At 43.6% G+C, this 24,588-nt stretch overlaps 5 protein-coding genes across 5 annotated transcripts in view; 2 read left to right on the forward strand and 3 right to left on the reverse strand.

The window, feature by feature from the left end:
• The window catches only part of glsb (glutaminase b), a 161,164-nt gene that overhangs the window by 26,808 nt on the left and 109,768 nt on the right, over window positions 1–24,588 (reverse strand). The gene's annotated exons all lie outside the window — the stretch shown is intronic.
• Window positions 181–12,020, forward strand: sympk (symplekin). The gene is made up of 27 exons (XM_070838353.1): window positions 181–326; window positions 670–790; window positions 1,784–1,849; window positions 2,149–2,202; window positions 2,366–2,439; window positions 2,531–2,657; window positions 2,793–3,042; window positions 3,144–3,314; window positions 3,499–3,738; window positions 4,128–4,279; window positions 4,372–4,522; window positions 5,150–5,372; window positions 5,467–5,617; window positions 5,723–5,958; window positions 6,686–6,767; window positions 6,855–6,968; window positions 7,056–7,203; window positions 7,859–8,019; window positions 8,733–8,841; window positions 8,981–9,081; window positions 9,336–9,426; window positions 9,703–9,804; window positions 10,270–10,457; window positions 10,545–10,721; window positions 10,818–10,907; window positions 11,119–11,289; window positions 11,668–12,020. The coding sequence occupies exons 2-27, from the start codon at window positions 722–724 to the stop codon at window positions 11,833–11,835; spliced, it is 3,666 nt and encodes a 1,221-aa protein (XP_070694454.1). The 5' UTR covers window positions 181–326; window positions 670–721; the 3' UTR covers window positions 11,836–12,020.
• Window positions 12,663–14,909, forward strand: LOC139208878 (glucose-1-phosphate adenylyltransferase). Its single transcript, XM_070838647.1, has 8 exons — window positions 12,663–12,909; window positions 13,353–13,442; window positions 13,535–13,614; window positions 13,711–13,826; window positions 13,934–14,031; window positions 14,402–14,470; window positions 14,549–14,607; window positions 14,740–14,909. Exons 1-8 carry the CDS (start codon window positions 12,718–12,720, stop codon window positions 14,858–14,860), a joined length of 825 nt encoding a protein of 274 aa, XP_070694748.1. The 5' UTR covers window positions 12,663–12,717; the 3' UTR covers window positions 14,861–14,909.
• asnsd1 (asparagine synthetase domain containing 1) lies at window positions 15,015–17,652 on the reverse strand. The gene is made up of 3 exons (XM_070838646.1): window positions 16,249–17,652; window positions 15,902–16,083; window positions 15,015–15,323 (listed from the first exon to the last, which is right to left on the reverse strand). Exons 1-3 carry the CDS (start codon window positions 17,650–17,652, stop codon window positions 15,077–15,079), a joined length of 1,833 nt encoding a protein of 610 aa, XP_070694747.1. The 3' UTR covers window positions 15,015–15,076.
• On the reverse strand, window positions 17,576–18,420 carry asdurf (ASNSD1 upstream open reading frame). The gene is made up of 4 exons (XM_070838648.1): window positions 18,278–18,420; window positions 18,020–18,073; window positions 17,808–17,883; window positions 17,576–17,713 (listed from the first exon to the last, which is right to left on the reverse strand). The coding sequence occupies exons 1-4, from the start codon at window positions 18,347–18,349 to the stop codon at window positions 17,673–17,675; spliced, it is 243 nt and encodes an 80-aa protein (XP_070694749.1). The 5' UTR covers window positions 18,350–18,420; the 3' UTR covers window positions 17,576–17,672.

Here is a 24,588-nt window from a genome sequence, read left to right on the forward strand (position 1 = left end):
GACACATTTTAATAAAATATACATTTAAACTAATGATTAAAAAGCTTTACATGCTCTATGCAGAGTCAACTGTTCCTGACACCGCGGGCAGGTGTCAGTGTGTCCAGCAGGTGGCGCTGCCGCACTGCTGTCCGCTCACTGACAGCAGAAGAAGAACTAACCCGGTTTTTCAAGCAGCCAAACATGGCAGCTTTCACAGTGGAAGAGCATAGCCGATGAGTTTATTGGATATGTTAAGGCCACTCCGTTATTAAGCCTCTTACACTCGTCACATTTATCCACTGCTTGTCACGACGAAGTTAGGAATCTGTGAAGCGGTAGGTTGAGTAAGTTTCTCATTTCTGTCGTTGTAACGTTGGAACAACTCGCAGGGTTAGCGACATGGCTAGCATGGTGCCAGCGCGCCGGCGGAGAACAAAAGTGTGTTTGACTGTGATACTCAGCGTCAAACCGTGGCTGTTAATGGTTTATAACTTGTGTATTTTAATGTTTAATGGGTTATAGAAATATCTGACCCTTAAGTCAGGTGGTATGATCACTAACGTGTAGCATGCTAACTCAAAGCTAACCTCGTACTTGCTAACATATACCGTTAACGTCACTGTGATTTAGTTTTTTATCTCGGCGGGTACTAATAACGCCAAATAACTGCGGTTATATGTTACACAGCAGGGCTTTGAAGATCATGTTGTCCATATAGTGAGGGAAGCAAAGCAGCATCATGGAGCTTTCCTCGGAGGAGGGGGACACTCAGGCTCCCCATGTCATCGACATGACCACCAGTGAAAAGGTAAGAGATGGAAATGTGTATCTGGGATTTATATTGATCTAACAGAAACACTGGCTAGTGGGACTAGATGTCAGCTGGGGCTGTTTAGGGATAAACCAGTATCAGTTATAGTGCCAGCGATAGGCTGCATACAGCTGTCAAATTGGCAGCTTAAATTGAATTACCATAAAATGCATGTGGAAGACAAAGTGTGCACATGTGCTTATATGAAATATGCATATAGAATAATTACTGGATGTGTTGCAGTGTGTCACAGATTCACGTAGGTCCTTCTCTGGTACTAAAACCTGCATTACAGTTTCCCAAACATATGCTATAGTTGTAGCTACAGCAGTAAACAAGGAGCTCCCTCTACACGCCCAGCCATCATGTCCATCTAATGATGGTTTTTAAAAACTCCCATCAGCTGCTCTCACTGGTTCTGGGTTGCACTGTGGTAACTGTGTGGTACCTCTGTCTAACCACGGCCTTTAGCTTCTCCTGGCAGACTCAAAGGATCAATGGCAAATGTGGATATGTAATATATAAATGGATATGTCATGGGTCTGCCCCGCAGACATATTGATTTGGAAGTATTGAGTCACCAACATTGGTTTTCAAATCAATTGAGCTGCTCATTAACCTTGTTTAGTTTATACGGTCTGCTAAGTTGAACTGAGTTCTTGGCCATTAACAATCGCGGTTGCAAAAACGTTCTTTTCTTAGTTGTTAAACCTTGATATCTCCTTATATTTAACAATTCTTAATTTGTAGGTGTGTTGCATTAAAAGCAGAGCCCACTATGAAATAGTGCCAAACACGTATAATGCAAGTGGAAACTCCACCTCACAGTTAATGTCAGTAATTAATTTTAGCAGAGATGTTTGAAAACAATTTGCACAAGAAGAATTTCAGTAAGTTATGGGTGCAGCCAAACATCCATTTTCATGTAGTGACAGTAAAAATAATTACCTATATAAGGAAAAAATAATGCAGTTTGTTTTTCCATTCCAGGTGGTAGATCTTCTGAATCAGGCTGCCCTGATACCCACAGATGAAAAGCTAAACGTGCTCAAACAGGTTTGTAGTCTGTTGAATCAGATTTTCACTTTTGTCATATCCATAAAAGAAATATCAATAAAAGCACTTTCATACATTTGTTTTAAAGCAAACATGGTTGCACATCTGTGTGACTTTCTGTATTTTCCCCAAATGAACAAACAAGTTTTCCAAACATTACTTGGCTACTTTGCATTGCAGTACACTGTGTCCAGTCCTGGGTGCTCTGCTGTTTTCTGCCCCAGTGTGTGCTGGGAAATGATTGAAGCACAAAGTGGGTGCAGGACAATGCTGAATCAGTTTATTTATGTCATTTTCAGGTCCAGGAGCTCATCATAAACAAGGATCCCTCTCTTCTAGACAATTTTTTGGATGTAAGTAAGCCTTCATGCAGTTTTCTTGCTTGGTTTGAAATACGCAGGCTATCTGAATACAGATGCTGCATTCAGTATAAAGCGATAATAGAATTATATCCACATTTTAGTAAAGCAAAACTTGAATTCATAATATACCTCCATTGGCCTGTTCGTCCTGTAGGAGATGATTGCCTTCCAGACTGACAAGTCTATCGAAGTGAGAAAATTTGTCATTGGCTTCATAGAGGAAGCATGGTGAGTTACTAGACGGGTAAGTCTTTCAATCTCATGGCTGTAAATTTCATGTTTGTGTTTCTCAATTTCTATCTTTACATGTCTTTTGCAGTAAAAGGGACAATGAGCTCCTTCTCAGACTGATCGCCAATCTGAACATGCTGCTGAGGGATGAAAGTGTGAACGTGGTAAAGAAAGCCATCCTCACGCTCACCCAGCTGTACAAAGTTACTCTGCAGGTAAACACAGGCCTAATTCTCATTTTCATTTTTTGCTGGTGTGATTTAGATGTTTTTAGATCAGCTTTTCATTGGAATATGCACCAAAATCAAGTTACTGCTACCCATATCTGCTGTTTTTTCCTTCCTCGCCAGTGGTTGGTGCGCTCTAAAGCAGTGTCAGAGAGGCAGGAGGCATGCTGGGATCTGGTCACACAGATGAAAGGGGACGTTCTGGCCTTGCTGGACTCTGAAAATGACGGCGTCCGCACTCATGCCATCAAGTTCACAGAATCGCTAATCATCACTCTGTCACCGCGGACGTCAGACTCAGACGTCCCCAAGCGTCAGGAGGGTGACATCAGCCTGGACAAAGTTCCCAAAGATCACTCGTACATTCGCTACGGTACAGATGTTAGAATGCTGCTGTGAGGATTTGATGTGTGTTTTTTTTTTTTTTAAATCCAGTCCATTAAAGCTGATCTTTTAAAACTGTTTGATCTGCAGATGTTTTGTGTGAGGAGGGAAAGACCGCACTTGAGAAGCTGCTGAAGTTCATGGTCCACCCGGCCATTTCCAGCATCAACCTCACCACAGCTCTTGGCTCCCTGGCCACTATTGCTCGCCAGAGGCCAATGTTCATGTCAGAGGTGGTGCAGGCATATGAGACATTACATGGTGAGTTCTTCTTAGCCAGTGTTGTGTCATGTTTCCAATCACTAAACGCCATTTAGAGAGATGCTGTGTGTATGTGCCTGTTGATACAAAACTTATGAACTGAGACATCTTTTATAGTGCAAATCTTTGCATTCAGTGCATTTAACTCTAAATAATAATTCCTTTTTTTTTCTTAATCTTTTAGCAAACCTGCCACCCACTCTGGCTAAGTCTCAGGTCAGCAGCGTGCGAAAGAATCTGAAGCTGCACTTGGTGGCGGTCCTCAAGCATCCCTGCAGCCTCGAGTTCCAGGGTCAAATTAGCACTCTGCTGCTGGACCTGGGAATGCCCCAGAGCGAAATAACCCGCAGTACACCTGCTCCGCGTGAGCAGCGCAAAAGGCCTCGCCATGAGCAGTACACAGAGGGAAAAAAGGTCAAGATGGGTGAGTAGTGGTAGCAGTCACACACATTGTGATTTAATACATATTGCTGCACAGGTGGTGGAGGTTTAGAAAGTAATGGAAAATATTCTGTGGTTTCCAGATTTTTCCAGTTTTGAGACTGCAAAAACTATTGTAGATCTGTTCCATTATACATACAACTATACATTTCTGTGGTGACCTTTGTCATGTCCCATATTCTGACATTTGCTGCTCTGAAGGACACAGTTAATGTTTAGAATCAGTGGCACATCTATCCGTTTAATTCAGAGTCAACACCAAAATCTTTAAAAGCGATACAACCAAGCCGAGTGGAAATGATCTAATCTTGAAAGAGAAAGTGTTGGACACAAGCGCCCAGTGTTTTTGACATTTGTTCCTTTTGCGTTCAGAGCCAACCCTAATTGAAGACGATGAGGACAAAGAGGAGCCAGCCCCTCTCTCTGTCCCTAAACCTGCTGCTGTTCCAGTAGCACAGTCTGCCATTGACCTCACAGCCGAGTTCCTGCACCCGCTGCTCAACTCCGAGAACGTAGCCAACCTGGTGAGCGGCGGCGGCGGCCTTCCTTTCTGCTGGTTTCTCTCCTTCATGCCGGGCTGTGTGACAGTTATACCTACATCTCTGTGCTCATTTAGGTGCTCATCAGCATGGTGTATCTGCCCGATGTCATGCCAGCATCCTTCCAGGCCACATACACACCTGTTGAGTCAGCAGGCACCGATGCTCAGATTAAACATCTGGCCAGGCTGATGGCCACACAGATGACTGCAGCTGGGATCGGTCCAGGTTAGTAACAAACACAGTGAGCATCAAAAGGCCAAAGACATCTGGGGATTTTGTGTTTTATTTTGAGTAGTTTTTGATTTAAAGGAATAGTTTGACATTTTAGGAGATACCCTTATTTGCTGCCTTGCTTAGAATTAGATGAGAAGATTGATACTGCTCTTGTGTTTGTCCATTCATATGGAAAACACTTTTTTTTTTTTTCCTTTTTTTGCAGTTACTTTGTATTTTTCAAAAATGGCGAACTATTCCTTTAAAATAAATATTAGTTTTCAGATGGCTCAGTATTGGCATATATTGTAGAAATACAGTTAATCCTATATCTATGACCCTTACGTTTAAGTTGTTTAAATCTAAGTAAGTAATAAAACATGTAAACAAATAAAACATATTTTTACAGTCATTATTTCTAACCAGTTTCAGTCACTTGTATCACAACAGATTAACAAAGCAAATTTGAGGAAGTCTTACCCAAAATATTCATGTTAAGTGTTTGTGTAAAATGGATTGTTGGCTAAAATATGGTTATTGCATTGTTATGTCTTGCTTTTTTAAAAATCAATATTGGTATAAGTCACAGAAATCCAACAGTGTATTGGTTAGGTTCTAATTAAAAGTGTAATATTTCAGGACTTGAGCAGTGCAAAGCCAGAGAGGATGATGCAGGCAAAGAGGAAGGCAACGAGGAAGACTCTGGTGCTAAAGACCTGCTCATCAAGCGCAGAGTGCCAGCCATGATGATGGGACAAGCGATCTCCGTGGTGGGAGGCTACGCTGAAAAGGTTCCAACCCCAGAGGCTCCTACCACAGTCAAGAGGCTCCCTGAACCCATCCTTCCCACGACACAAACCAAGTGAGTTCTGGCTCCGACACAAAGATGGTGGAGGTATTGTAAGCTGCACCTCTGTGTCAGTCTTATTAACTTACATGACTTTGTTCTATCGCAGAATGACGGGCGCGAGTGGGAGGAAAAAAGTGTTCCGACTGTCAGACGTCGTTCAGCCTTTATCAGACGGCGGTATTGAAAAGTTAACCTCCAAGGCAGTCAAGCGCATCCTGCATTCAGAGAAGGCGATCGCTCAAAGTGGCATGTCTCATGTAAGTAACCATCACACGGTTAAAGATCTTGTTTTCTTCATAAAGACTTAGTAGCACTCGAGTGGGCTTGTTTTAGAGGATAACCACACTAAATCTGCGCGGCAGGTCCGAGTGAAGCTCCTCTCCAGACTCGTGACGCAATTTGAAGGGATGATGAAAGACGACGTGCTGCAGTTTATTCTGGATGACATCAGAACACGGAGCGACCTGGCCTTTTCTCTCCTCTATCAGGAGTACAACACTTACCTCAGCCAGCTCCCGTCTGGGCTGCTGGACAGCTACGACCACTGTCTCTTCACTCTGCTGTCAGGGCTGCAGGAGAAACCTGAGCAGAGGGATGGGTGAGACACACGTTTGCAGCATGCTTTTTTTTCCCTCAAGCTCTTCTATAATCCTGCTTATACCATGGTCACTTCCAAAAGAAAAAAAAAAAATAAGAGCATTCATTTGTGTTCATGAATTTAAAAATAAAAATCTAAAGTTTTTCACAAGCTTGACTCAATTTCCCTAGTAACAACTGAGGATGTGACTAATTCCTGGAAAAATCATTACCATTCCAAAAAGTTTTTGTGCAATGGAAATGTCGTTCACTACTCCAGCAAACGAGACAAGCCTTAGATATGACTTGGCAACAGGAGATATTTCTGGTCAGCTCAGCTCATAGAACCCTTTGGCTCGGTTGTGAGCCAGAAAGCGAACATTATGCTAACAAAATTCAAAGTCAGCAACACTGTACAGCTGACTAACAGCAAATATAGTTTGGCAGTATGTTTAACAACGAGACTAGCTAACTATCCAGTCACCGTCCTCAAATCAATATCAAGTGTTGCAGTAAATTGTAAACAGAGGCTCTGTAGCCAGCCCATTGATTCGGAACGGTGAACGGACAATTTCACTGGAGCTACTTAGCAGGTGTCCTATATGGCGTTTTAATGGACACCCTGCAGCCAGTACTCCCTTAGACCATGTTGTAAGGGTTCTGTAATGGGTCAAAATGGTAAAAACACAGCGTGCTCCTGCTGTTGTCAGCAGTGACTGTGTGACATGTTGTTTTTACATCTCTTCTAGACTTTTCACCAAACTGGTCCTTGAGGCTCCCATTATAACAGAATCAGCACTGGAAGTAATACGCCGTTACTGTGAGGACGAGGTAAATGGCACGATAAAGACACAGCTCCTGGTACAACACTAGCTCCCTGGATGTCCTCTGAGCTGTTTGTCACAACCTCTGTTTCAGTCTCGGGTGTATTTGGGCATGACGACTCTGAAGGAGCTCATCGTCAAACGGCCCTCGCGGCAGTTCCAGTATCTGCATGTACTTCTGGATCTCAGCTCGCATGAAAAAGAGAAGGTGATCACATTTGTTCCATATGCTGTTAATGTGTAACTCACACTCTCACCGTTTTCTGAACTGAGTTTTCCAATGATTATTTCTCAGGTGCGGACCACTGCCTTGACCTTTCTCAAGCGCATGTATGAGAAAGACCAGCTCAGGGACTACATTGAGAAGTTTGCTCTGAACTACATGCAGCTTCTGGTCCACCCCAACCCTCCGTCTCTGCTCTTTGGGGCTGACAAAGACACAGGTTTGGAATACGTGTGGATGATTTCAGTATAACTCAAGTAGTACCGTGCTAGTAGCGTCACCATTGTATCCCACATCATGTCTTACAACTATCTGACCCATGTCAGGAGAAGGATATCAGCTTTTATGAGGTGTAAAACAGTCAGTTGAGTTTATTAAGGTCCATCTGCCATTTTGCTGGACAAAAGCAACTTTACTTAGCGTATCTGTAAGTTTACTGAGTGTCCATTAGCAGATTGTCACTGTTAGTCTTCCTGCATCATTTGTTAAACGTATATAGCGAACATGTACGTTAACACAGCTTCTCAAATTCAGTGTAAACTGCTTTTACACCACATTTGATTATGCAGTAGTTTGTTTAACAGAATTAACTATGGCAGTTTGAAGATATAGTGTATACACTGCTATGGTTGCATCAATACGATGTAGTGCAGTCACTACAGCTGCCTTTGGCTGCAGCCTTGCCACATTTTAGTCAGCTGAGCTGTGCTGTGACAGGCCCCGTCAGAGCATGTGCACACCACTGTTGTCCCTCCAAACAGAAACGGTGTTGTGAAGGGAAGGGAAAACACTTTTCATGAACTTTTACACCCTAATTTTTTCACAAACGTGTAACTTCTCTAGCCTGACGGTGATGTGTGTGTGTGTTGAGACAGAGGTGGCTGCCCCCTGGACTGAGGAGACAGTGAGACAGTGTCTCTTCCTCTACCTGTCCCTGTTGCCTCTAAACCACCGGCTAGTCCACGAGCTGGCTTCTGTCTACACCGAGGCCATCGCTGACATCAAGCGCAGCGTGCTTCGAGCAATAGAGCAGCCTGTAAGTCACTCCTCACTGGTCGCATGTCCTCACTCTGTCATTCATTTGTCTTTCGGGGGAATTCTCATTTTGAAATGAATTGTACATGTTATACCTCTAAGACAGTCCAGACAGTATTTGTGAATATGAACAGCTGGCTCCAAGCAGCCAGGAGAAACATGGTCAGAGTTCCTACAAAGTATGTAGGAACACTGTGATACTTACATTCAGGGGATAATTGCACTAAGACAAGAACTAAAAGGAGAAATTAATACCAGAACTCAAGATTTGTTGGTAATAAGAGAAGGATGTTGTCATCTAATAGCCAGCAGTTATACATGCATGGAAAGCTGAGTATGACTAAATGCACTGAGGGCAAAGTCTGGACTATTGGGCCATATGTTTATCTATTTCTTCATGTGTTTTAAACTGTGTTTGACCACAAGAGAAGGTACACAGTACACATGTGACTTCCCCACTGTGTTTCAGACCAAAGTAAACAACATAAAGTTGAGAAAATACACCTGTAAGTGTCAAACCTGTAATGTCATGTCATCATCAGTGATGTAAAAACTGCAGTTTCCTGATTTGTGAGAGTGCTGTTAGTGTTCTCAAATGGTCGAATGAAGGCTTCATCTGAAGGAAGTAACTAAATGGCTCAAAAGTGAACTTAAATTGAGCAATGCACCACTTGAGTAGTAGTATTGACAGTTTTTTGTCACCGTTTTTTGTAGATCCGTGGGATGGGGATGAACTCCCCTGAGCTGCTGCTCTTGGTCGAAAACTGTCCTAAAGGAGCAGAGACGTTAGTTACTCGCTGTCTGCACATTTTGACAGATAAAGGTAAAAAGACAATGGAACACGTGACTTTTCATCTTTCCAGGAGGATTTAGGTCGATCAACATAACACCAAACGCCAAACGTAGAACAACAACACAATAGAAGGTCTAGAAAATGAAATGCGTCCTTTTTCCTCCTTCAGTGCCTCCGTCTCCAGAGCTGGTGGAGAGGGTGCGAGACCTTTACCACAAACGAGTTCCAGATGTTCGTTTCCTGATTCCAGTCATAAATGGTCTGGAAAAGGTAAGTAATGTCAGGTGCACTCAGTTTGAGTGAATTATGAAGACTGACTTAGAAGTTGATACTTTTGGAATATGTTCATCACAGTTCATACAGTATGAACACATTGCAATATTGTGAATGTTACGCAGTTCGCAAAATCAAAATCAAACGCCAAATGACACCAGTACTTTGTGGCCTTCTTACTAATGTGTGATAGTTTTAGTGAATTCTCTTGTGGATTTTTACGTAACGTTTTGGTCGTTTTCCTCACGCAGAATGAGGTCATCCAGGCTCTCCCCAAGCTGATCAAACTCAACCCCATTGTGGTGAAGGAGGTCTTCAACCGTCTCTTGGGCACTCAGCACAGTAAGAGTCATTCATGTCTTCCACTGGTAGATCTCATGTCGCCTTTTTAAATTAGTGTTCGTGTTATTCTAGCCAATAATGAGCAGAAAATGTTTTAATATAATTAATAGCACATGTAAAAATACATTTTTTTTTCAAATGATTTCATTGTCCCTTTATTCTCTGTTACAATATTTTTAAAGAATTAGAATAAAAGTATGTATAAGTGTCCGTGGAGGAGTCTTTCCGGTGAAGGAGTCCGTGACGTCTTCTCACTGTTGTGTGTTTGTCCGTCAGGTGAGGGAAGTTCGTCCGTGTCCCCTCTCACCCCAGGAGACCTGCTGATTGCTTTACACAACATAGACTCAAACAAATGTGATATGAAGTCTATCATAAAAGGTCAGTGTTCAACGATCAACCGATCAAAACCTACCCAGCAGTAGGTGTGGTTGTTCCTCTAATCTCTATTCAAAGCTGCAGCCATCAAATGATTAGCTGATGATTAGCTATTAAAGCCAACGTGCAATAAGCTTACTATGTTACATTAAATGTTTTTGTCACTTGCACCCAAGTTGCTGTCTAATAAATGTAGTAAATTTCATGGCATCGCATTTCCTAGATGTTGAGATATGTTGGACAGATACACTGTTCAGTGTAACTAAAAACAAGTTGGTTTTCAATTCCTCTGAGATGGATCATTGTCATACACTGTAGATGGGTTTGGGTCTGAAATATAAATGAAATTGAGTGTAACAGAGCACAGGTTACCTTTTTCCGCTATGATGAGCAAATCGATGAATTTATTGCTTTCTGTTGTACATGTACGACAGCTGTCAATGAAAACGTTCTGTGTCTGCACCACAGCTACCAACCTGTGCTTTGGGGAGAAGAACGTGTACACATCGGAGGTTTTGGCGGTGGTGATGCAGCAGCTGATGGAGCAGAGTCCCCTCCCCATGCTGCTCATGCGTACCGTCATCCAGTCCCTGACCATGTATCCCCGGCTGGGAGGCTTCGTCATGAACATCCTGTCCCGCCTCATCGTCAAGCAGGTCAGCACCAAACCCCAGCCAAATATTCCTGGTTTCTACAGGCACCGGTGTCCTAATGAACACTGATCATTTTTGCTCGTCCTGCAGGTGTGGAAGTATCCCAAAGTGTGGGAGGGATTTGTGAAGTGCTGCCAGAGGACAAAGCCGCAGTCGTACAGCGTGCTCCTACAGCTGCCACCCGCACAGCTGACGAGCGTGTTTGAACGCTGCCCAGAGATGAGAGACCCTCTTCTACTGCATGTCCACTCCTTCACACCTCATCAGGTAAGAGCAGTTTACTGAACCTCAATTTACAGTAAGAAAAATGTACTTATCTTGGGATTTCTTATGTACCAGCTGCCTCGTTTGTCTTTGTAACAGCAAGCCCACATACCTGCCTCCATCATGTTGGTCCTGGAAGCAAATAAAAAGCTCGAACCAAAACCTGTAGAGCCTGTCGAGGAGAGAGAGGTAACTGACACGGTTCATAACGCCCTGTCCTCAGTGACATAGGCATCACGATAAACCTGAACTGTCTGTGTTAATGCTCAGCCAGTTCTTACCTAATGTCTCATATACTGTGCAGTAATATGTTGTGGTCCACTTTCTCCACATCACAAAATAAAACAATCCCTCTATTCATTCATAATCCGTTACCATATCCTCGTCTTTTATCATACAGATGGAAGCAGCCCCTGCCTCGGTTGAAGAGGAGGCTCCCACTGCGGCACTGCAAGAGTCCGAGATGCCAGTCCAGCAGCACCCGGCCGTCACAAAAGACGAGGAAGAACCAATGGAGCAGGAAGAGTCAGAACCAGTGATTCAGGAGGAAACCGAGGACCCCAGTACCCAGGTAAGATGAAGTAACAATAGATGTGTCATTAATCATTTCCAACATGTTTTGAGTTGTATGAAGTAGACCGGTTAGATCTTTCGACCTGTGATTACACGTTAAATGTGTGGCATTGAAACCGTACGTCACATTATTGATTGATTATTATTATTGAGCTGAATAGAACTTGCGCAAGCAGTGATTGACACTGTGTCTCATGTTCAGATTGGTTGTTTGACATTAGAAGGAGTCAAAGGAACCTGTTTTTTCACAGATTATCAGTCTCATGTTCCACTGTCAGGACGTAGTGACAGCGTCTGCAAATAGCCTAAAGTTCTGTATTCTAGTACTACCATTAGGTCCCGTTTTGCCCTGTAAGTTAATTCTGGTTCTCTTCAGGGGGAGTTGGAAACGGCAGAAGAGACACCATCACCTCAACCTGAGCCAGCTAAGGAACCGATGGAGGTGTCTGAGCCCGAACCTTCAGACCTTCAGGAAACAGCACAAGATGTAGAAGCTGATGCAGCAGGACCTGAGGCTGAAAGCAGCAGTGAAGATATAGAGTGACTGCTCAAAACAAATGAACATTTCTCTCTTCTGCAAACATCCCACTGATTTTTTTTTTTTTTCCCCCAGGATTTGTTGTCAAGAAATATCTTTGTTCTTTTTGTATTTGTAGAAAACAGATTTTGGAAGTATTCCAAATGTATGTCCTGTCATGGTGAGTTGGCTAAATAAATCAACAAAATTCACAGTCTGCTTCAATGCGGTTTGTTCCACTGCTTCCCTGTGGTGCAGCACAAATCTGTCACCTACACCTCCAGAACAGTGTTCAGGTGGGATGAGTGCACAGTAGTTGTTGCAGCATGTTCAACGCAAAATGGATAGTTATGACTCTGTGGCTCCGAACCCCTGGTTGTGTGTCTTTTCAAGTGTTAAATTTACACTCTTCACCCTCGATAAGGGACATGCATCCATCTGTCATTCTCACTTCTAAAAGTACATGGATTAATCTGCACCTCTTGAGCTGTTACATCTTTTATTTACATTTCATCAAGTTCATTGGCTGCAAGTTTGCACATGGAAAGAGTTTCTCTTGTGAGTTCTGTAGTTTCCGTTGAGTATCAAATAACACTGAATAATTCAAACTATAACTGGACCAATATGTTTTTCCACCGACAAGCGGCTTGATTTAATCAAAATGTTAGTTTTGTTTTCTCTTCACTTTGCTGTGAAATCACCGCAAGAAGCTATAATTTTTTTGTGTACTGCAACCGGAAGCGCCTTAAATGCTAAGCTCTCGTCTCGCGTATGTAAAGTCTCGCGAGATTAGAGTCAGTGCCAAGTCCCAACTTTGCCCCTTCGTCTCTTCCCTGTTTCCACTACAAGGCGAACAACCAGGTCACTCGGCTGGCAGCTGACGAGCGTTTCTCCCAGTTCCGACTGTAAATGAAAGCCGTAATTCTCGCTGCCGGATACGGCACCAGGCTCCACAGAGATGTGGCGGCCGACAGCAGCGGGAGGTTCGCCCACCTGGCCGGCTGTGCCAAGCCGCTGCTGCCGGTGGGACCGTGCGCCCTGATCTCCCACTGGGTGCAGGCTCTGACCGCCTCCCGCTCTGTGGACCGCATCTATGTTGTTGTGAGTAATGCGGTGTGGTTCGTCCACACAAGTACTTTAGCTGATTGTACTCTGAGTATTTTAGATTGTGCATCTTTTATCCTCATGTTGCCCTGCATGTCAGAGGGAAGTGGTGTACTTTTGACTCCACTATATTTATCCAACAGTAGTAACTTTGCGTGTGTGGATTTTACTCAGAAAACACTAACAGTGTGATCAGATTTGAAAGTATGATGCATTGTTTACTCCCAAATGAGCTCCATGAAGTCATCACACTGTTTAAATATGGTATTTATATGTTATATGCATCACTAATAATAATCCAGTGATCTGTAATAAAAGCATGACACATTTTGCATATAAACCTATAACCAATACAGACTGTGGTCAGTATCCATCTGTCTGACTAGTCTAACCCTGACCTGAGCATGAATGACCCCCCCCTGCTCCTCTGCTCTCCACAGACCAACGCTCTGTACTTTGCTGCATTTCAAGATTGGGCATCGCATTTCACAAATGTCCAGATTCTCAGCGATCAAACGAGAAGCAATGATGTAAACACAATTACTGTTCCCACCATCACTGCCACTACACATTTTGGCCCTTAGAAATTCATTCTTTAACCCTCTTTTGGCTGTTCCACCAGGGGCGCCTTGGTGCTGTGGCTTGCCTGCAGCTTGCGGTAAAGCACTTCAAGATAGAAGACCACGTCGTAGTAATTGGGGGGTGAGTTACCACCGTCGATGCTGCCACGTAGAGGTTATGTTACACAATCAAGGCCTTTCTGCCAAATTGATACAACTCCTCCTCCATCCTTTACAGCGACACCCTCTTCAAAGAAGACTTTAGCCTCGGTAAAGTAAAGGAAAGGTTTAGTGACCTCCAGGCAAAGTGTGAGGACAACTGTCTGGTGCTCTCATACCAGTGCAAAGAGGAGGGTGAGTGTAACCTTACGCATGCTGTTGGAGAAAGGGCTGAATCTCATCCTAAGTCACATGCGGTTCGGCCTCATGCTCGCACTTCGATCTGTTGTGTGTCTGCACAGAAACTCAGAAATATGGAATACTGGAAGTAGACGGCAATCTTCGCGTCCTCTGCATGAAGGAGAAACCTCTTCCCTCTGAGACACAGTCGAGGAGAGCAGTAAGTTCACCACAAACGCTCGACAAAGCCGGTCTGTAATGTCCCATGATGCCTGTCCACACTGATGCTAAACATCTCTACAATCTCTGTGGAAAACAGGGAGAGCCGCCTGAAATTCTGCTTATAGTCTTGAGGAGGTTGGGTTTAGGGCAGAAAAGCTGCCAACCTGATCTGAAACTGTGCAGTCACAAAGTATTAGGACAGTGACAGAAAAGACTCTCAGCTCTAAGAGGGTGTCTACGTCCGCGTCACGTTTGTATATATTAATATGTGAATGTAAGTGGTATTTTTGTGACGCTCAACACGTACAGTGTGTATTCACACTGCGTATCTTTTGATCACCCAGCTAATCACCATCTTTGTTTTACAGTGTCCCTGTTTCTACATGTTCTCAAAGAAAAGCCTTCCTCTGTTGGATGCCTTCATGGAGGAAAAGAAGGTAGACCCACATAGGAGATATGAAGAGTAAACTGTGTTTTTTAGTTCCCCTTTTATGCACGACTTTTTATTTCCGTAGGAGACCCCTATTGATGAGAAAGACGCCCCGGGAAACTTTGTGTCTTGGCTCATTCCAAGGTAGTTTTATCTGGAGTGTCAGACAGCTGCTGTTCTTTTCTGCTTGTGGTCAAAAGTGAGATTTAAATTCATCCGGCTGTCTCCTATTTTATTTTTCATTTCTCAATAAATTCTCCTTTTTGCTCCTTCCAGGAAGCCGGTTTACGTTCATCAGATTTCTGGACGTTTTGATGTTGGAAACCTGCCTTCCTATATTGAATGTGACCGTTACTTCAGAGAAAAACTCCGAGATGTCGAGTCTTACATGGTGTAGATGAAACAGAAATGGACAAAAACGCCATATTTATTACGCAGTGTTAAAATATGTGCCAAAGCAAGCACAAAAAATTGAATGTCAAATCTTGTTTTTCTGTAAATCAGTCGTTTTAATTGTAAATATGCATTTAAATCTTAATTGTATGCAATTTTATACTGAATATTTTCTATTGAAATCGTTTGTGTTTTCTTCTCATTACAACCAATGCTGTATCTACCCAGTCAGGAGTCTTGTGCATTTGTCCGAGGCCTTTTCATGGCTGTCCTCCATCTTTGCGATGCGGGAGCCAAACTGCATGGCTCTCTTGGGCAGGACGGCAGATCGGCCGAGGCCCAGCTGCTTCGCTGTCAGTCTCAGGAGGAGTTTCTCCCCGACACCTCGGGGGAGCGACAGATCCGCCTTCTCCCACACGGGCAGAGAATTCAAGTAGTTCACCACGTCCTCGTCCAAGTAGGGAAATCTGCAGAGGCCAGAGTAACATTCAGATGCTCTATCCTGAACAATGAATAGATGTTTCACCCACGTAGCTTACAGGTCATCTATTTATCAGAAGATCTGTCTGCATGTCCAAGTGTCCAAGTGCTCCTGAAGCTGTGACTGGGCATGTGAATGTGTGTGTGAATGGTTGGTCTCCGGCCAATGAGAGGGTTGGCACCTCGTATGGTGCTGCCATCAGTGAATGAATGGTGTGTGAGTGTGAATGTAGTGTTACATCGCTATGAGAGGACAAAAAGACTAGTGGCGCTATAAAAGTACGGTCCATTTACCACTTACTATGGTTTCACGCTATTCCACTGACTGACATTAGGTGGCAGTGATGCACTAAGAAATGTGGCAAAAAAAGCAGTGACTGATAGAATATAATAACTTCCCTCATTAATATAGATCTCACATCACACCTCTGTTGGTGATGCTGAGGTTTTTGCTGGGTGAAAAATAAAGTTTTGGTTCTGATGTACAGAAAAAAGGCAACTTCGAGGCCTCACTTTCAGGCTCTGGTATTTCGTGATGTGCACTTGAGACAGACGGCACACCTACCGAGCCTCTTTCCCGTGGTCCCCTATCACTCTGTCATCTCTGCCCAAATTCCTGGATGGGATCCTGGCCAGCTCCATGGCCAGTTCCTGGATCAGTCCCTCGTGTCCGGACATCTTAAATCGGACTCTGTGTCTGGAGTAACCTGCTAGCTGCTCGTCTGCTCCGATGCCAGTCAGAATGACCTGCAGTCATCGAGTAGCAACACAGAAAAGCAGGTCGATGTGGTTGTTGAGAATCGTGAAACATAAGTAATTTTATTGTAACTAGGACAATAAGAAAAAAGTGGTTAAAAGTTTAACTGAGCTCAGAAGCCTTTGTTCCCAGAAAGACTGATGTTTGTAGGTTACCTTTGCTGAGGATGTGAAGGCACTCTGGTCATTGTCCTCTGTGATGAACCCTGTCCCTCTTGCTGCGAACCACACGGCACATCCAATGCTGTCGTCGAGCACCGTATCCAGTGGATGCACCAGATGACAAATGCGTTCCTGTCGCATTTTCTGCAGCTCCTCCTGCGTTACGTTGATTTCAACAAAATTCCATCTTCTGTCAGGATTCAAGCCTTGTAACTCCTTGATGCCGGCTTTCCCAGTAATTCTGTCTGGAACGTCAAAGGGGCCGGATGTTGGGGAAGCAGCACCATCAGTATTAGAAGCTGTGGGTTTATTTTTGGGCTTTTTGGTTTTCTTCGCAGACTCTTTCTGCTTCTTTGGCTCCTGTAGTTTAAATGCTACATTGAGAAGATCTATTGGTTGGTGAGCAGGTATGTGACGGTCAGCCAAAGCAGCCAGGATCATTGAATCGATACCTCCTGAAAACAGTATGGCAACACTAGCACCGTCATTAGTAGGGGAGAGGTCGTCTTGTACGCTGAATGGCAGCGACTGAACACGTCGCCTCACTGCCTCACTGAGAACATCTATAAGACAGTTCACCTCATCACTTTTCTCTTTGCTTGCAAGCAGCTGCTCCAGATCCTTGACACACGAATGTGAGTTTGGATGAATATCTGTCTCATGTAACGAGTTGGGGATGGATGTATTAAGAGGGCACACAGGTGAGGCGAGCACAAGGCCTGACTGGTTCATCACGGCAGTGCAGCCACTGGGGACAGACTCCAGGATAGTTTCACTGCAGACAAGATCATTTCCCCTCTGAGCCCAAGGATAAACCTCCAACATCACAGAGCCGGCTTCCGTAACTTCCTTCAGGTTGATCCTGTACACGCCAACCGCTGGAACTTCCTGCCAAGCAGACCGATCAGGCCCTGAACCGCGGGCTGCCACAGAAGTCAGGGTCAAGGCGCTCGCCTCTTCATCGAATTTCCACAGCAAACTTCGCCTGCCAAAGAAGTCTCTGCCAAACCAGAGGTAGCCTCCAGCCTTTTGGTAGTAAACAAACCCCCACGGTCCCCGTACCGTAGACAGGATGAACAGAATCTCTGAAGGGCTGCTGCAGGATGATAGCCGCTGGGACAGAACACCAGTGTCATTTTCCTCTGGCATCACTGAGAGACCTCCAAAAACCTCCCCGTTCCACAGCAGGACATTTCCAGCATCGTCTTCAACTGGCTGAGGGGTAAGGAGACCTCTCATGTGAAGAACGTGGGCTGACAATAAACACTGATAGCAGGGACCTCGAACGGTGAGATCCCTGCTCGTGTTGGGCCCTCTTCTCTTCAAATGTTGGTGAACTTTTTTGTCCCACTCAAACTGAGTGGGTGACAAACTCAACAGACAAAAGATGCCGCACATTGTCGTGGCGAGGGTCGCTTCTACATATCCTGCAGTTCCCTTTTCATGCTTTCCAGCTCCTCTGGAGATGGAAAATATCATCTGTTATGATGTGATATGCTGACATTTTATTAATAAGGGATAGATTATATATATAGAAAGTTTAATGGACTTACGTTTGTGTGAACTCAGTACCAGGCTCCTGTCTGCTAGGAAGAATATGTTACTGTTCCTCTGCTGAGTGTACACTTTCTGGGAGAAAAATACAGACAAAATGTACATTAAAGCACACAAAAATACACTTTCCTGAGAGAAGAAAGTCACCACGAGTAAATAAACGGTTTCAGGTAGACTTTGGCTGTGGCTGCTTTAGCACAGCTCTACTCACCCTGTTCTTCTTCAGATTGGAGAGCTCGTCCACTACAATCTTCTGCTCCTTGACCTGCAAGTCAGCAACACGAATTACTTCACTGGTCTGATATGAATGGAAAATATTCAGACAACACTTTAAGGTACCTAAGAGACAAGTAGCTAGTAGGAAAGATAGTCAGTAGAAGGCAACACGGCAGCTGTTATGCTGACATTAAGGTTTGCATCATGTTTACCAGCGACTATCTGTGGCTACATTAGCCTTAGCTAACCTCACCTTTGTGTTCAGCTCCTCCTTAAGGTCAGACTGTCCTTCAAAATTATCGTTAGTGTCGCCTTTCGACGACATTTTGGTCAGACTAAACGTGGATACAGTTTATATGAATGTGGGTGACCCACAGAGCCATGTATGAGCTAACCTCACACTGTAAACACACGCTGGTCCAGCAGCCTTGAAGGCTCTTCCGGGTGCGGAGGTGTGTCCGGTTCTGGCTCTGCTGCCCCCTGCAGGTGGGCGGTGACACGTTTTACTCCTCCATTTAATATATACAAAAATATTTTATGTTCATTTCAGGCTGTGTGTGGGTGTGTGTGTGTGTGTGTGTGTGTGTGTGTGTGTGTGTCCTCTATATGTGTATTTACATAGTACAAATTTGTGCAGATATTTATAAAGAAAATTGATTTCAAGCTGTGTAATTTAGGTCTCTTTATGATATATTATTTCTATCCTTTATCTCTGTTACGACTCTGCCCCCTCACTGAAACATCACATTGTGATGAACCCTTTAGGGCATTTGAGGAAAATCCATCCTTACTACATATCAATCAAAACAAACTCTGTACACTCAGTACAGAAAGACTGTTAGATAAAGATAAACTGTTCCCAGAGCTGTCAACAGGTTGTATGTTGTAAAGTCTACAACAAGTTCCAAATTGAATACATTCATTACAATTGATTATAAATGAGATTACTGACACATAAAAGCATAATATAGACAAAATGTTTTGGAAAATATTCACCAAGTTTAAAGAATTGTACTGAAGATATGGACTGAGCAGGACCAGACCAGCAGGTCTCTGGGCGGAACAATGCTGTCACACTGAGAGCATGCTAACCCCCCCCCCCCAACATTTCCTAAATAAAATAAAAAAATAAAACTTGGCCTGTGCCAGTCAGCTTAAGTCATATGGCTTTAATCACCATGGTTTCCACCAAGTTGGAAAATTGACTCAGGTGATGAGGAAAATAAGGAAATCACCCCCAATGGCAACATGAGTATCACAAGTGTGTGTAGGACCAAAAAAATCTGGAATAAACAGTAAACATTACTGACGTAGTTGCACGAAAACATGTTTTGCTCCTTACTGGCTTGATTGTCATTCTGTCCATTATGTGAGATACACAAAGGGCACTCACAGATCAGAATCAGGTACAGGTATCATGTACAAGGAATCTGCTTTAGTATTTTGGGGCACACAGTAAGAGAAACATCAAGAAGCATCAATATAAAATATAAAAATTGACAATAATAATGTGAAAAAGTATAAATGTGACCGGGTGATATTCAACACACAAGACCCAGAATAAACTGGAGCCAGAGACAGCTTTACCAAAAACATACATTTTATTGATAATGCATGAAATAAAGGATGTGCTAGGCCCAAATGTAGGTCATAATATAGGAGGGATGGAGCAGTTATACAGATAACATAAAACACATCAACAATAAATGAACAGGTAAAAAAAAAAAAAAAACACTACAGGGGCTCAATGTCAGACAGGGTCATGTAGAGTTATGCATAGAAAGAGGAAATTGTCACAAAATATGTAGGCAGACTACAGATAATGAACCACATCATACAAACCAGCCATCATTAAAACCAAATCAAAAGTGTTTACAGCACTCAAAGTTACCTACACTGCAAAAACTGCAGATCTAACCAAATATGAATAAATAAGTAAATAAATGAGAATTCTTACATTTAGATTCAAAATCTAGATGGTCCAGTTATTAGTAGAAATGGATTGTGTTCTAAGGAGAATCTATTGACCTACTTCAAAAAGTCATTTGCCTTGTCTTGATAAGCAACTCTGTCTTTAACATCCAAACTAGATTGCTTGAAACATATATTCATGATGTTATTTCAAGACTATAATGACAATCGAACAGCCTGACTTATTTTGATTCATCAATTTGATTTAAGTATCTTAGACCCTTAAGTATATTAGACCCCTTGCCTTGGTCCTAGTGCCAGATTTCCCGTTTCCTTCCCTTCCATATTAAAAATATGTACAATATATCTGCCCATAAATAAAGCCAGAAATACATTTTTACAAGAGCGGCCATGCTGTGGCAATCCAGCCAATATGTGTTGTGTGTGTGTGTGTGGACCAAAGTGATGGACTGACTGACATGGCATTCCCCAGAGTTAGGGAGCGTGGAAGCATTACTCATTCACTCAGCATGCAGGGATTCAAACCAGCAGCCTTCCACTCACGTGTGCTTTAATTCCATTAAAAAGATTCCCTGACCTGGCAGAGGGCAACAGAGAAATTATCCTGGATGATTTGAGTATTGATCCCGCTCCAGCAGGCCCTTTGGAACCTGGAACGTGACAGACAAACACACCTGTCTGAGGTCTCATGTTGGTTTGCTGCCCACTCAGCTGATGTTGTATTGATCTGAAACAGCTGTCAGATGTTTACCTGTTCATTCCCTGGAAAAAAGGCCTGTCATTTGGGGAAAGGTGGCCTGGCCGTCACAGCCAGACGGTGACCTTTGATGTTTATCATTCCCTGGTGGAGCTGTGAGGCATGCATCAGCGTCTGAGGCACTGGGCAGCGGTAGATATCCACAGAGACAATGAGACCACAGCACTGTTGTGTTCCAAAAATGGGTAAAGGTGACAATTCTAGTCATTGTTTCTGGTGTTCTTTGGTCACTTGGATGGTTGGTAATCTTACTGTGTCCAGAGGGGAGACCTCAAGAGCCCGGCCTCACTTATTCCAGCTAAATATCAATCAAAGAGCTGAACCGAGGGAGCTGTACTGTAATACCCTTTAGCTCTATTGCAACAAGGTCTAAGAGCTCAACACAAAAAGAATAGAAGTCCTGCACGAAGAACAGATGAATAACCTGATCCAGCCTCGTGCACAGGTGAGACCTCACATCCTCCCTCCACTTCTGTCCCTTCTTTAGCTGTGGCTTGTGAGTGTCAGACAACTTACAGCCACAGGAGGCAAGTCATGCTCATATTTTTGTCCTGGAAGTACAAATTTAGCCCGACGTAAACACGGCTTGTTGTTCCACAGCCGGGCTGAAAAGGGATCCCGCCTGGGACAGACATACCTGCAGGTCACATGGCCGCAAAATGACATAGCAGCCGCCTGACCGCTGATGACAGGTACCTGACACACCGGCCCACTAATAGTGCGGCTGGTAATCTGTTTGTACCAGCTCAATGTGTGCAGACTTTCAAACGGCTAAGAGCTCTCTGTGATCCTTGAATAGATCACAAAGGGCTAGAAGTGCCTATTGTCATCACTTGGCTGAAAATATGTGCTTATGCTTCCTATTAGCGTCAGTTTTGCTCCCTCATGCGATGAGATGGCACAGAGAAGGCCTACGTGGAAGAAGAAGAAGAAGAAGAAGAAGAGGCAGATTTATTAGTAGCCCAGCAGCAGTGAGTGTTTTCACACACATTAACAGTACCACATGCTGAAATACAGTGACTATATGTCGATAATGACTTCATTACACATCCCAAGTGCTGCTTGGCTGGACAAGGATCACAAATGAGAGCCCAATGTCGGGCCGGATTAACCCCCTAGGGCGCCATAGGCAAAAATGAGCCAAAAGGTGCCCCCCCCCCCAATTGGCACCTTGTTTCTCCCACCTTGTCTCTTATTTCTCCCATTATGGATGCACACATTTTGTTTTTGACATGTTAATTAGTCAGCTATAGAGGTGCTGGGAGGCAGATTCTGTTGCTTTAGACAGAGTCAGGCTAGCTGTTTCCCCACGTCCAGTCTTTGCACTAAGCTAAGCTTGGTATGGCTGTAGCTCCATATGAGAGGGCTATTGGTCTTCTTATTTAACTTTCCCCAAATAGTGAATGTGACCCTGAAGGTCTAGGACCGCAGGGGAATCGCTGGTTTAGCCTGCTTGGTAACCCAGCCTCAGACGCATGCTGTACACAAAGGACAGTCCTGCACTGAGAATGACCCACTAACATAGAATTCCTTCCCTTTCCCACTATAAACAATGCCGCTGAGAAGCCAAATTAGACACGATCATGTAACGCATTTGGTTACTGTATGTCTCAGTTCGTGGTTTCATACATCGACATACATACACTGTGAGGTTGCAGTGTTTTCTTTATTTGAACAATGAAAAGGCTGCACAAGCGCTCCACACTCCACCCTTTTGGAATTCACTGGTGTAATTAAAGCATCAGGGTATTAAAATACAGCTCATATTTTGCAACAGCACTGGATATGATAATAACTGTTTATTGGAGCAAGATGACTGAAATGGAAATCTCTCACAACGAGCCAAGCATAGCTCTGCTTCAGCACTCACTGGATTAAACCAAAAGTTTGGGGTGTTTGTTTTTGAGTGCCTCTGTGCTTGGTGTGTGCTGCAGGGAGATGAGGAACCTGATGGAGCACATTTTTGTTGTCATACTTAAGCTTTCGTAGCCCTGTAGGGATGAGTTGAAAAAACTGGAACGGTCAGTAAGTCCAGAGCTTGACCTGCCTTAGCTGTCACTTGATCCTCTAAACAAGAGGGCCACGTCTGCGTCAGATCCTTGTACAGTCAAACACTTCTTCTGAGTGATATAATATGAAAACCACACACTATCTGCACACTAACCTACTGAGCTGCGTGTGCTGGCATTATTCAGCAGACCAATCAAGAGCCTGAAACACATCCCCGGAGAGAGCACGGGAGGTTTCAGTGGTGACACAAGGCGCAGGGGTCCCACTGAGCTGGTAGCAGCCTTTTGTAGCCCACATCCAGGTTAAGTGTACAGTCAAAAGATGTCAGCCATGTGCTCACTGAGCCAGTGTTGATTACTTTTTATGGATGCGGGCCGAGGAGCTCTCATCCACGCAGTCTGTAATTACAGCCGTGATCCTGTTCTGTTGACATAGGTGGACAAGTGCAAGTCATCCAAATATGTTCTCTGTACACATTTTTTCTTTGTTCGCTGCACGGCTCTAATGCAACATGCCTCTTGGTAAACACCTTCATCAGGTCAAGGCAACAACAGCGGTTTGTGTTGTGTGGCATCAAATGCACAAGTTCAGTCAATCTTTAACTTTTGCTCTCTTTGATTGTTTGCTTCTTTGTATCACGTACAGTCAGTATTTCTCCGACTCTGCTTATGTATAAAGAGAAAAGGCAGCATGTAATCAAAAAAACATTAAAGGTGAAAACGTCTTAAACATATCTCCATTTAAGGAGGAACAGTTTTATTGGTCTGATTCAGTGGACTCTCTACCACAGTGGTTCTCAAAGTGGGGTCCGTGGACCCAAAGGCATTTATTTTCACTATAATTCTCATCTATAAGTAACACAGAGTGTATGACTATTTTGGTCAAGGGTTTCATACGCTTAAGGTAAAAAAGCATCTGAAACAAAAATCCCATCAGATGGGAGGCAACAAAACAAAATTGTGGTCTAATTTGGTTCAGTTTAGGGGTTCTTGACGTGATAAAGATAAAGAGAACCGCTGCACAACTAGTCCTGTAAGTCCTGTACTTTTAATTTTGTATTAAGTGGAGAACATGAGTAAGTCAATTTCATGCCTACTTCTATCCCACAACATTTCAGCAGCAAACAGTTTAGCTGTAACTCGACTCTTTTTATTTGAACAGCTTCAGGGACTAGTTGCTTTGCAGATTACAGATTTCACATAATGATACATTGGTTAAATTTGGAAGATTTGATCTAGATTAAACTACCTAACAGTACTTACAGTGGAAACACTTTGCTCCACCCCGACCAACTACAACAGTATTAATGCAGTAATAACATTTCAATTAAATGATCTATACATACATATATATGCATAACAAATACTTAGTAGTATTTTTGATAATCCCAGTGTATTCTCCCCACAACACATGTGATTTTAGCAGGACTTGTAATGGGATATTTTTACATTGTGGAATTGCTTCTTTCACCGAAGATGGGAGCAACCACTGCAGTGTGTAATCAGACACACACACACACACACACACACACACACACACACACAGAGCCTGACAGCAGCTGACTGATTTCAAATGTGAGCGGGCCAGAGATGTGTTCATCCGCTGTGAATGAGGATTTAGACATCTTTGATCGGGTGCTGATGAGGCCGAATCGTCGCTCACCCTTTCTGTAAAAGACATGCACACCAGTGACAGACAATGACACACACACACACACACACACACACACACGCACGGTCCAGCTGTTTTTGTCCGTGCAGGTAGGAGGACCCCGTTTGTTTTCAGCACTGTGTCAATACGGCAGGTCACGTGACAGCGTGGGTATATTCCAGGCGGGACGTAAACACAGCGGAGCAGAGCGGAGC

Source organism: Pempheris klunzingeri, chromosome 10 (assembly GCF_042242105.1).
Source record: "Pempheris klunzingeri isolate RE-2024b chromosome 10, fPemKlu1.hap1, whole genome shotgun sequence".
Classification (NCBI taxonomy): Eukaryota; Metazoa; Chordata; class Actinopteri; order Acropomatiformes; family Pempheridae; genus Pempheris; species Pempheris klunzingeri.